Source organism: Dermacentor silvarum, chromosome 5 (assembly GCF_013339745.2).
Source record: "Dermacentor silvarum isolate Dsil-2018 chromosome 5, BIME_Dsil_1.4, whole genome shotgun sequence".
In the NCBI taxonomy this organism is placed as follows: domain Eukaryota; kingdom Metazoa; phylum Arthropoda; class Arachnida; order Ixodida; family Ixodidae; genus Dermacentor; species Dermacentor silvarum.
Window position 1 is genome coordinate 104,445,997 of NC_051158.1, and position 14,035 is coordinate 104,460,031.

Here is a 14,035-nt window from a genome sequence, read left to right on the forward strand (position 1 = left end):
CCCCGAGTTTCCTTACTTTTTCAATTACCTTTTTGCCGCTCGCCTCTGTTCAGTATGCTGCTGAATCTCGTATGAATATAAACCCCTCTGGCATGATATTGGTCCTGCACTGGCAAAACTTTCCTAGAGTTACAGAGCGGGTACCGATAGAAGGGAAACACATTCGGAAACGGCACACGTTGAAGCGGTGCGATGATCATGTATTTGCTTACTAAACAATAGAATAAACATCCACCATCCAACCAATTTTGCCACCGGTCCGACCATATTGCCATTGGAAGCGTTTGAATATTAATCTGAATTTCCAACGTCTACTCGGACGAACGTAAAAGTTCAGCGCATCAGATTCGCCTTCAGAGAATACCGGTTGGAAGAGCCTTCCAGATAGCATTCATAATATACGTGACGGAATAATTTTTAGAAATCATCTTGGGTATTCTCGGGTAATTATTTTGATCTACTATGAGTACTCTACGTAAAGTCCATTTTTTTTATAGTGTTTGTGGCTATCGCTAATTATCGCATCATTGTTTTTTTCCCAATTCCCTATCAAACTACGTACGTTGATTCCTTTTTCTCTGAATTGTTTTTACATTACAGTCTTTCTGAATATACGCTCGCACTGAGCATAATGTGCGCTACGTACCATTTACGGGCTTTAGATGTCTGTAACGCCACCTCCCTTAACACGGTGTTTGAAGCTTTGGAACCCATGATATTTATCTATAAACTTTAATAAACAATCGATCTGTATGCGTGGGTGTAAATCAGGTGGCGCAGCATCGTATTAACCGTAGATTGATTGTAGAGGATTTTGACTTTCAGTGAAAATAATGATGATGGTGATGATGACGATGATGATGACACCTGCATTGTGAGCTGCATTGTGGGACGGCGTTTCTACAAAGCGTTCGAAGTGGTGTCCGATAACCCTGTAGTGCAGCGGCAGACTGGTGTCTGGATGATCATTCCATGGGCGAATAAAATGCAATCTAGCATTCTCGGGCACCTCGTGAACAGTAGAAAATGCTGAGGGGTTCGTCGCAGACGACGGTTGAGCTGGCCACGATCTGCCAACTAGACCCGGCTACGAGCTTAGGCACTTTTCGGTTTCATACACCAGCGACGCCTTATGCTGACGGTTACCATTTATTTAATCGCTGTGTAGTGGGCTCCTCGGGCAATGTGAATTTTGGTTTTCAACTTATGTTGCTATTCATAGACCTAGCTACGCCAGCTAGCCAGCTATCCAGCCTTGTCAAGTTTACAGCGTTATAGTGTGTCTGGCGCAAGGAGGAAAATTTCCCGTGCATTTACCGAGTATGCAAATTTTAGCTGGTTTGGATTAACCGCTGCTGTGTCACGCAGCCTTGACACTTCGAAATTTCTGTGCGGTTTTGCGATGCTGCACAGACTACGAGGGTGGCGGCGTCTAAAAATATACACTGTAGACCACCGACAGTTACAGACAAAAAAAACAACAACCTTAAGTGTATGTTTATGGCCATAGTTGGTAAAGATGCAGTGGATGAAGACGACGTTGTGTACGTTCCAAAGAAGCGGTTCTCGAGAAGAGGGCGGAGTCCGCTCGATAGCCTGCTAGTGTGTCGTGGGGAGTTTTACCGATTTACATCCTTACGGATCCTTAATTGTGCAAATAGGTCTGGAACTCAGACCCTTACGGTGAGCTATGGAAAGAAAATGACCTTAAGGCTGTAAATCGGTTTACAGTGTATTTCGGAGGCCATAGTTGGAATGATGCAGTGGATGAGGGTGACGTTGTCTGCTTTCTGAAGAAGTGATTCTTGAGAATGTTTCGGATAGCCTTCTGGTTGTGTCGTAGCAACATTTACTGATTACACCCTTAAGGGTCCTTCATGATGCAAATTGGTCTGTACAGAAAGGAAACCTTATGGGTGTAAATCGGTTACACCGTATTCATGACGCCATACCTGGCAATGATGCATTGGATGAGGACGATGTTGTGTGCGTTTCAAAGAATTTGTTCTTGAGAAGAGGGGGGTGTGCGATTTGATAACGTGCTACTGTGTCGTAGCGAGTGAGTTTAGAGCCTGTGGAATCTCTGACATCTACTGAACATTGGCTCATGCACCGGTTCGTCCTTCTCTAAGTTCTCTGAGCGCATAAGGGGTTTGTTCATGTTAAATTTATAAACTCTGCTGCTGTTATAAACTATAGAATTTATAAACTCTGCTGTATGTTAAATTTCTAAGGCAAGCAGAGCTTCAGGAAAGGGAGAACCTGCGTTTAGTTACCTCAAAGTGCATACAGTCAACACTACTTAAAGGCGTTTCCTGATTCTTGGTATATTACACATTGCCATTCGTTGCGTGAGTTACTCGAGCCTCGTCAACTAATACAACGTTGAGTGGATAAATTAGAATAGACACTTCAGACAGCTGCTCCATGATCTGGCATTCGTTAAATCCCACTGCGGTCAGCTGAAGACTAGGGAGCAGTGCGAATAACGCAGGAATTCGGCGCGTAGTATTTACATGATAAAAAAAACGTAATACTGACGTTGGCACTGCTGCAGAAGTTTGTAGAATCGCCAATACACTGAAAGTGAGAGAGAGAGAGAGAAGACAAATTAAGTGTTGCTTCACTTTAGATGTTGCACGAATCACGAGTGCTCAAGGAAGACGAATTGAAATAGTAGTAAAATCGCGTGCCAGAGTTGTCCGCTTACGTAGGTGTAAACATCGGTATTCAATTTCTCAAAATATCATATTCATGCTGTCAGTTCTGTTCAATATGCTGGCCTGAACATGACATTCGATTGCAACTGCCACCATATATTCACTTCAGTTTCATTAAATTGCGTTCAAGATTGGCTCGTTCATTGCTAAATTAGGGCATTTCGGCGTTTCAGATTAATTTAAATACAGAAGGTTCTATCTGGCGTTTTTTCTTTCTATATCGGTGTGTATAAAATGTGTTCAAAAGAACGCGGCCAGAATATTCTGCCACCGTGTCAAATCGACTCACGTTTCCGATGCCCAATATATTGCTGAGGGTAACGTTGACACACGAAGCTGGAAAAGAAGTAAAAAAATCCAGTTAAGACGGTCTGCGACAATATCAGTGCTTGCTTGATAAAAATTGTGTCTATTGTGGACCGAATAAAGTTCACTCACTCACTCACTCACTCACTCACTCACTCACTCACTCACTCACTCACTCACTCACTCACTCACTCACTCACTCACTCACTCACTCACTCACTCACTCACTCACTCACTCACTCACTCACTCACTAACTCACTCACTCACTCACTCACTCACTCACTCACTCACTCACTCACTCACTCACTCACTCACTCACTCACTCACTCACTCACTCACTCACTCACTCACTCACTCACTCACTCACTCACTCACTCACTCTTAATTTCCGTCTAGGATACGGTGCAGATATATAGTTCCAAGAAGTTCAAGGTTCGTACCCAGCACCTGGGTACGAACCACACACACACACGCGCACACACACACGCACACACACACGCGCGCGCACAAGCACGCGCACAAACACGCACAACACACACACACACACACACACACACACACACACACACACACACACACACACACACACACACACACACACACACACACACACACACACACACACACACACACACACACACACACACACACACACACACACACACACACACACACACACACACACACACACACACACACACACACACACACACACACACACACACACACACACACACACACACACACACACACACACACCACACACACACACACCACACACACACACACACACACACACACACACACACACACACACACACACACACACACACACACACACACACACACACACACACACACACACACACACACACACACACACACACACCACACACACACACACACCACACACACACACACACACACACACACACACACACACACACACACACACACACACACACACACACACACACACACACACACACACACACACACACACACACACACACACACACACACACACACACACACACACACACACACACACACACACACACACACACCACACACACACACACACACACACACACACACACACACACACACACACACACACACACACACACACACACACACACACACACACACACACACACAACATCCCGCAGCGAATCTGTGTGGGGGAATTTATCGGCGGTGTTCATGTGGTGTAGTTGCGGACGGTATTGCGCAGACGCACTGCAGAGAGCGAAGCCGACGCACTAGAGCCGGTGCAGCATACGTTCATAAGCACTCTACCCTCTGTTATATCCGCCATGAGTCATGTGTCCGAGGGTGTACAGGTACCAAGCTCAGGTGTAGTTAAACATTCCTGAAGACTCGGGCATAGCGAAGGAATCACACAGGATATAGTGGAGCAGTCGCTTAATCTTGGACAGATTCCGGGCAGTGGCAAAACAGGCCCCTAGTACTTCAGAAAGTTGCGAGAACTCCCTTGTATGCAGCTTCGCTGCTTTCGATGTATGATGTTGCTCGCATTTGCGTACATCTGCGAAGGTTAAATTTACCGGGAGTGCATAGGAGGGTCGATGGAAAAAAGTTGTCGCAGTTTCACCTGAAAGGCGAAGCATCAATTGCGATAGCAAATTTGTAGAGAGCTATACGGAGTAATGATAGTAGCTTTATCAGCTGTATAAACTTGGACATGCAACAGCACCGGCAACACGCAGAACTGTTGTCGACGCCGTCGGCGTTTTGCCCGCGTTCGCACAAAATGCGTGCGGCGTTGGTGACCGTAGCCGGAGCCTCTGATATAAATAGGCACTTGGTGCCGCAGCTAAACGTCGCCCTCCTTCCCCCCACCCCACGGCCTTTCGCGCGTCGGAAGAAGGCGCATTTGCTCTACATATATGATGGCTGTAAAGAAGGAAAGAGACGCTTACTTCTGCAGCCCTTAAGGGAGCACGTCGCAGAACGCGCGTTTGTTCTCCGCCGTGCGTTTACTCCCCGTGAAAGCGCGCGTCCCTCGCGCGCTTTCACTCGCACATTCAGCGTTCGGCGCGCGGCGACGATTTCATCTCCATTGACGTCATACGGAACCTCACGGAGACGCCGACGGCAGAAATCTGCTTTGGAGTGTCCGTATAATTGCTATCGCAATAAAATCAAGTCGGGCTAACGTCGAGTGTGTACTCACTCGCTGACGCCGCGACTCCCGATGTTGTGATGGCCACGACCAGGATACCGGCCAGAATGTAGGTGCAGCTCATGGTCGACTCCTTGTTCGGGGGTGATCAGCTATAACTACAGTATCACTAACCGCTGAGCTCGTAGTCTCGGGACCCCAGACCAGAGACTGGCACGCCTTTTAATACCGAATATGGACTCAGCTCTAAGCGGATATGATGACGTGAAGATGCCCATACGATGCCGTGCCCATACGGCTTGCCAGAGCCGTATGGGCTGTTTTTTTTTTTAAATCCGGGTTTACGTATGGCTCCCGCGTACAACGCACGTTGACGACAGGTGTTGCGCGTCGTACGCCGGTGATATAGGGGGTCATTACTCGTGTCTTCGTTTTCAGCGCAATTTATAATCCTGGTGATGCGCGGTATGGACGCTCGACGTTCTGTGGGCATTAGCGAGAAGCGAGAAACATGAACAGGCAGCGCCAGTTGAGAGGCCGCGCGTTTAGGCGCATGACAATTGTAACACCGTAAAATATACCATGTTTACTCGCATCTAGGCCACCTGCGATTTTAGGCCAACCCTCGAAATTGGGAAGGTGGGAAAACTAAAAAAAAGAAGAGTTTCCTTGAATATATGCCAAACGAAAACAAACAACAGATGGTTGACTGCAAAAGGGACGCGACGTTTATTTCTGTTTCTGAGACTCGTCCGAAGCTTTTACAGCGTTAGCTCGTCTTCTTTGGCATCTCTGGCGTCTTTGTGGGTGATTCATTCCCATAGTGCACTGTTCTCGCATTCGTCTAGCGCGATCTAATTGCCTCACATTGAGAACACTCGTAGGAAGAGCTTGGCATGAACTTCGTTCCATGCCGCCACAATGCAGTTCGCTACCAGACTAAGCGTAGTACAGACATATCGAAGGCATGTCGAAGATAGATACGCGTCTGAACTTGTTCCGAGCGATGCCTCGAACGTCAAAATGGCGCTCGCGAAACCGTAAGCTGCAGTCTTGGCCTCCAAGATCAGTCGGTGCGCAGCGAGATCTCGGGAGCTACGCTGCAGCAGGGTGCACCGAAAATTGTCGCCACGAAGTGACGTGCGCACACAGTGTAAATCGAAATTTGCGCACCAGTTGTTTGATATGCACAACTTTTCGCACGACCGAACGTGTGTGGTGCGGCTTGTGGCGATTGGGCGGCTGGAGCGTAAACGGTTCTTTCGTCCTTATGTGTGGCGTGATTGGGCGGCACACGCGGCCACCTAACGCTCGTCTGTGGAATTTGGTCTGTCGTGTGAATGCAGCTTTAATTGCCTGACGGTTGCGGCCGAACCGCATTCTGAGATCTAGGCCGACCACCAATTGTCATTGGTTATTTTTAAAGAAAAATCTGCCAGCCTACATTTAGGTAAATGCGGTATAAAGGAAAAAAGAAAGTGACTGAGCTCAGGCTTTCCGCGGTGGGCCTATAAGTTATACTACTCACCAGGTTTGACATTCTACTTAACGTACGTGTCCTTTCGCTGCGTCCTGTTAGATATCATATTTTTTTTACACGAAGCAGGAAATGTTATTTTATGTGTGGCAGTTGTCAGAGGACAGCTGTGGTTAAAGCCGGATCCACAAGCTCCGTGCCAAACATAGCTGAGCCCTAATAAATGGACTAGCCGTCAAAGTATACCTACGGAGGCGTTTATCGCTACACCCGTGCAGAGGGGCTTCGTGTTTAAAAAATGTCGCAGTTTCGCCCGAAAGGCGAAGCATCAATTGCGATAGCAAATTGGTAGAGAGCTATTCGGAGTAGGGATAGTAGAGTAGTTTTATCGGCCGCATAAACTTGGACACATTCGCTTTCTAACTGAATTGACAAGCGTGGTGTCATCGCGCAAAGCAAACATGAATAGATCACACTGAATGACCGCAGACAACGACTGTCAAAACGCTGGCGCGGCCGCTGCAGCGGGCGAAGAATCGTGCGGTCTATCGCTTCAACGGAAACTGAGCGGCGAATGGACAGCGCATAAAGGTCAGAGCCGTGTGGAGACACGGCCGGGCTCCACTGGCGCGCTCGCTCGCTCGCTTCTTAAGAAGCGAGTGCGCGCGCCAGTCGAGCCCGGCCGGGGTGGAGATAAAGAGACGGTGCGGTCGACGGCTACCACAGCCAGTGCAAGCCTATTTGTTTTCAGAGTAGAAGCTGCTCCCCCCGTCCCTCCCGCGCTGCCTCCCCGCTTTTTATTGCGATAGCAATTATATGGACACTTCAACCGGATTTCTGCCGTCGTCGTCGCCGTCGCCGTCGCCGTGAGGTTCCCTATAGATAAAATCTTCGCCGCGCGCCGTATGCCCGAGCGGAAGCGTGCGGGGACGCGCGCTATCACGGAGAGCGAACGCACTCATCTCCCACGCGCAAACAAGGAAGCAGGAAGCCAGCGCCGGAGGGAGCGGGGGGGGGGGGGGAGGGGGCGCACTTCTACTCTGCCAACAACCGCGCTCGTTGCTCGTCCGCACCGTCTCTTATCTCCACACGGCTCTGACCTTTATGCGCCGGGCATTCGCCGCTCAGTTTCCGTTGAAGCGATAGACCGCACGTACCTTCGCCCGTTGCGGCTTATGCTTGCTGCCAGCGTTTTGACTATCGTTGTCTGCAGTCATTCAGTGTGATCTATTCGTGTTTGTTTGTGCGCGCTCACACCACGCTTGTTCATTCAATTAGTAATAGCCGGGCGACATTTTCCAACGCACACTACACATGCATTCCTGCCCGGATCGGCAGTGCAGCGCTACAGGTGTGTCCCTTCGCACGCGCTGCCCACGGGAAGCGCTTCTCATCAACACCACCGTTTCACACGCGCCTTCTCGTGGTCATCGAGTCTCTCTTCATGTCGGTCTACTTACGCCGCAGCACACCTGCTTACTTAATCAGCTCATGTTTACTACAATTCATATTGCTACCAAAGCCGCTCACCTTACTTCGTATGACATTTCTGTGTTGCTATCGCATTCATTGCTTCGCCCTTAGGGCGAAACTGTGACATTTTTTTTTGCTTTCGCGTGGGAGATTGCGTTGCCGGTTCTCCTTGCGCTGGGTTGCAAGATAAGCATTTGGTGCCGTAGCACAGCGTCGCCCCGCCTCCCTCCCCCCCATACCCCCACGGCCTTTTGGGCGACAATCGCGTTTGCTTTCCGCCGTGCGTTGGCTCTCCGTGATAGCGCGCGTCCCCCGCGCGCTTTTACTCGTACGGCGCGCGGCGACGATTTTATCGCCCTTGGTATCTATATGGAACGTGACGGCGACGGCGACGACGACGCCGACGGCAGAAATCCCGTTGAAGTGTCCATATAATTGCTATCGCAATAAAACAAAACATTTAGAATTGTTTACCCCGGAAAATTCGCAACAAGCACCGTCATAAGAAAGGGCCTCATGCTGGTAGCATGTAACCAATTTTCACATTAGCTATCACGGAGGACGTCGTTGTTTATAACTAGGGATGTTTTTCAGGCGTGCAACAAAGGCTCAAAAAAAAAAAATGGTGAGCTTACCGCGTCACGGGAGATGCGGCTCAGTCTGTTGTCACATCTCTCCTTAGGCGGTCGACGCACATCCGCTCGAAAGAGACGACGAAAGGGTCATTGAACGCCAGACGATCAGCTAAAAAGCCGGCAGATCCCACGCCCTGTGGGAATCGATGTTATGCGAAGCAGTACGCGGGGAGCCTACCAAGTTAACGAAACGACCATGGGAGCACCAAGACGTAGGCGGCTTTTTCATGACCTACATGACGCGCATGTCCATGACATTCACATCATGAGTACTCAGGAGTCCCTTTAGCAACGCCTAGGAGACCTTAAGAGAAAGCCTTATCCATGCTCATGACTATATGACTTTAACCGTTGACCTTTAGCCTTTTCCTTCACTTAGTACCACACCCGAACCCATTTCATTGGTTTTTGAGTGTTAATCTTTTTTCGCTGAGTCATTCTCATTTCTGCTGAGCCATGGTCATGACTGTGACCTCTACCATTATCCTTTAGTGTTTCCTTCACTTATTGCCCATGTCAAAACCCATTTGAGTTATTTTTGAGTATTAATCTTGTTTCACTGAGTCATTGTCATTTTTGCTGAGTCATGCTCATGACTATGACTTGTAGCAGAACCCCAGGTGGTCTAAAAAATTAATCCGGAGCCCTCCACTACTGCATGCCTCATAATCAGAACTGGTTTTGGCACGTAAAACCCCAGAAAAAAGAAAGAAGAAGAAGAAGATCATCCTTTAGTGTTGCCTTCCCTTAGTACCTGCGTCAGAACCCATTTCAGTGGCTCTTGAGTGTTAATCTTTTTAAATGCAAACATTTCTTGGCGAACATTTGCCACTTTGGTATATCTAGTTCTATCTATCTATCTATCTATCTATCTATCTATCTATCTATCTATCTATCTATCTATCCTATCTATCTATCTATCTATCTATCTATCTATCTATCTATCTATCTATCTATCTATCTATCTATCTATCTATCTATCTATCTATCTATCTATCTATCTATCTATCTATCTATCTATCTATCTATCTATCTATCTATCTATCTATCTAGCCGCCTACGTCTTGGTGCTCTCATGGTCGTATCGTTAATTTCGTATTTACAGAAATTGGCATACTATGACAAGAGCGTATGACGAACATAAATGATAGGTCATGACATGAATATCATGACATGTGTGTCATATAGGTCATGAAACAGCTGCCTACGTCTTGGTGCTCTCATGGTCGTTTAGTTAACTTGGTAGGTACCGAAATTGGCATAGCATGACAAGAGTGTATGAAGAACATAAATGATAGGTCATGACATGAATTTCATGACAAGCGTGTCATGTAGGTAACGAAACAGCCGCCTAAAATGAGAATGATTCAGGGAAAAAACATTAACAATAAAAACCACTGAAATGGGTTCGGACGTGGGTACTAAGTGAAGGCAACACTAAAGGATGATGCTAGAAGTCATAGTCATGAGCATGACGCCGCAAAAATGACAATGACACAGCGGAAAAAGAGCAACACTAAAAACCACTCAAATGGGCTCTGACGTGGGTACTAAGTGAAGGAAACACTAAAGGAAAATGGTAGCCGTCGTAGTCATCAACATGATTCAGCAAAACTGACGCCGGAACATCGATGGAATCACGATGAAGCAATGATGCCAAAGGAACGAGAAAGGCGGTTGGATGTCGATCGGCACGACAGCAATTAGGTGGCGATGTTGAAATGACGATGACGATATAACGGCGTCGGCATTAGGACAATGGGATGATGACGAGTTCATGGCGACGACGGTACGACGGCCAACGACGGTGGGGCAACGGATGCCATGAAAGCGACTGTTTGACGACGATGGCACGGCAATGACGTTATGACAACGCCAGCATAATCGCTATTGGGTGAAGACAGCATGATTGCGTTAGAATGACGGAGAAAGAGTGACGTCGATGGAAAACGACGAATGCGGTATAATGACGACGGAGTTTGATGACAATTGGGTGGCGTTTCGGAAGTGATGACGGTGGTAAAACTAGAGCGTGATGACGTGACTGTATGACGACGATGGCGTGATGATGATGGCATAACGAGAGTAAGATGACAAAGCTGGAGTGACGCTAATGCGACGACAACTACGGCGTCATAACCACGTGCACGTATTTACACGCAAGTAGTTGTCCAAGCTATTAGACAACTTGGGCCGCTGGGTAGGCGTTGAAGGCATGACGGTGACGGCATAACGAGAGTCATTTAACGAAGTGCAAATGATGACGATTGAACGACTAAGATGACATCGTGACAGCAAACACATGCACAACTTGGACCACTGGGCTGGCGCAAGAGGCTAGATAGTCTCAAAAGGCCTGAAGTTGTCGAAGAAGCTCTCAATGCTACTGGCATTAAAATGAAACTGCAACACAATCGGTATTTGAAGCCATGCCAGTAAAGCAATGTAGATTTGACAGACGAGCATGATAATCACTGAGCTATCAGGCAACAGCGCTGGGCACTTAGTGCCATTGCATTGCGTTGCGCGCAGACTGATCGTGGTGGCGTCTGTGTGTGTATTTCGGAGGCCAGAAAATGCAACGCTGTATAGTGGGCGAGGATTACATTATGTGAATTGCATAGAAATTGCTCCGGACTTGATGGCGGTGTGTTCGCGTGCAATTATTTGCTGTCATGCACGTGAAATAACAGCGTTGGCGGCACAACTGAGGCGCACAGTGCAATGACGATGTTATAACCGACGATGAAACATAAGACATACCCACAGTAGAGGATGCGCAGAGAGTAAAGTGGTCGGTATAAAACAGCGTCGAAAGTATCGACAGCATCAATGCCAACAGCGACGACGAAGGGACAAAGCCATGTTGCTAACACAGCAGCTCGCAGGATACACAGCTGGCCAAGTGTCCTATATATAGCAGCACGGCAAATGCACAGAGAACACGAAATCGCTAAAATCTCGTATACGTAGACCACTGCACTATTTCGCTCAGCATTTGTTGTAGCACAAATTCTGGCCGCGGAGTTGATTAATCCTCAGCCGGCACCTTCAAAACGATTCATCGAGCTAGAAAAGCGTGAATTCTTCACCTCACTTTGCGCAAATTATTGATATACAAAAAAAGAGTTTAATTTAGAAATTGGTTTAAAGGGACTCGCAACCGGCCAGAACGTGTTGCGAGTTGTAGGAAGTGCAGCAAAAGACCCTGTAAATAGAGAGAAGTAAATGTTTTTGATGATGATGTTGCAGCGGCGGTGCGGGAAGAGCCGTTCAATGCATATCGCGGGGCACATGAGGGCTCTTGCAGGCGCGGGAGTTTGCAAGTCAATACCTCGAGTTCTGTGGTCTCTTCGAGGTACATGAGGTCTGTGAGATAATTGTGCCGGGAATGGATGCTATAGCACTGCAGTAATGGCACTACTGGCGCATCCTACCACTTAGCCTGGCTTGGCTAAAGAAAAGGCTTCGAGATCAGTTTGTGTTACAGTTTGGACGTAGATTCGGACGACACCTATTGTCGTAAAATTAATTCAACGCTTCAGAAAACGTGAACCGCAGAAACATCGGCTTTGTAAATAAAATAATGCTTTCTCTCAGGTCCGGCCGCACTTGTCTGCCTGCCCCTAATGCCGGCGCATAATCGCTATATCGCGTTCGCTATACCAATATTTCGGGCATGTTTCTGGAGCATGACTACATCCTCAATGCAGATCCGAGAAGACTGATAAACAATGTTCCATGGCGTTTTCCCTGTTACCACTGTGTGATTGGACACTCAGAGCAGTAAACTATCCGTTTCACTGAAAAAAAAAAACGGGTACCATAATTATTGATTGTCAGCCCCTTTAAGGAATCTTCAAATTTGAAGGTCATCTCAAGTTCCACGCTGCAGTTACGCAAGGCAGGTGGGCGCTTGGCCGTTGTCCTGCTGAATTAAGAATCAAAACAAATAAATGCTACTGCTTTACAGGAAACAAATCAAAATAAACATCATGCATCAAGATTATCTGAACCAAATATTGACGCGCTTACTTTTTTTTGCCTTTTCCCGGTGACCGCTGTTCGATCGTAGGCTAACAAATGTTAGAAGTTATCACCCAACGGACAACGCACGTTTCTGCATCGGAACTTTCTCGAGCGATGTCGCCGACTGTAATTGTTGTCTACGTTTTCCCTGACCTTGTGTAATCAAACTGCATGCGTGGCGCGAATGGTGTTATACACTCTAGAACGCCCGCCAGCACCAGCGATTACGCTGGAATCCATGACATGTACAAATAGCTGTCTCCCTTGGCCGGTTGATCATACTTCGGCGATCGTCGGCTGTGCTTACCGTAATTGTTGGGCTAGAGTGTTACTTGTGGTTACTTGTTTTTAATGCGAATGCATTATATGCCCCATGAAGCGGAAAATCCGGCGTCCGCCGATCACACTACGAAGTGATCACGTAATGTGACGTAGTCACGTGACCAGGTAATAACCTCAAGTTGCAAGGTTGCATGACCAAGTGATGGCGCCATGTGACAATGTCACGTGTCATGGACGCCGAAAAGTGTGGACGTCGAAATAGCTGACACGCCCAGAATGCTTTCGCGTTCAATGCAGGTAAGAAGATTTAAGTACGTCTGTAACTTTTCTTTTTTGGATGGGGGGGGGGGGGGCACAAGTGTGCCCAATAGTTTCGTTACTGGCTGTTGTGCCACTCTGGTTCTTCACCGTCACTACTACGTGACATCTGGCGGAGGTGCTTCGTCGTGTACTGCAAGTCCTGCAAGCCTGAAGCCTTGTAACTATTACCTGACAATATGTGTGTTTAAATATTTAAATAGTAAAATATAGAACAACTTCAATCCCCCCCAAAAAAGAAATTGGTATAAGCTTTTGGCCAAAAGGCTGAAAATAAAACGTTGCATAAAGCTATCTATACATTCATCATCATCATCATCATCTACCTCACATAGACTGGGTGAGTATGTCCATGGCGTAGTTCGAATTCCTCTGCATGCATTACTACGTCATAAGAGAAAGGAAGTTTCGTCAGAACTTAGATATCTAATCCGCGCTATTCTCTCTCGTACTAAGACACTACATTTATATAACATTTATATAACACATAACATTTATATAACATTTAAGATACTGTCATAAATATCTTTTCTTCTTCAAATTCTTACCTTAAATTAGGAAGCTGTTACACGACCGCACCCTTCCTCTGCACAAACCGCCCTATATACTCACTGTGTTCTTGTCCAGTTCCCCGTAGTGGGTGAA

General features: G+C 47.2%; 1 protein-coding gene across 2 annotated transcripts in view; it reads right to left on the reverse strand.

Annotated features, from left to right (window-relative positions):
* The window catches only part of LOC119452534 (uncharacterized), a 22,252-nt gene extending 16,890 nt beyond the window's left edge, over positions 1-5,362 (reverse strand). For both annotated transcript variants that reach the window (XM_049668337.1, XM_049668336.1), the window contains exons 1-3: positions 5,228-5,362; positions 3,010-3,056; positions 2,542-2,580 (exon numbers count right to left, since the gene is read on the reverse strand). In XM_049668337.1, the coding sequence (XP_049524294.1) occupies positions 2,542-2,580; positions 3,010-3,056; positions 5,228-5,300 (159 nt within the window). In that variant the 5' untranslated portion in view covers positions 5,301-5,362. The remainder of the gene's footprint in view (positions 1-2,541; positions 2,581-3,009; positions 3,057-5,227) is intronic.
* Positions 5,363-14,035: the final 8,673 nt, after the last annotated feature.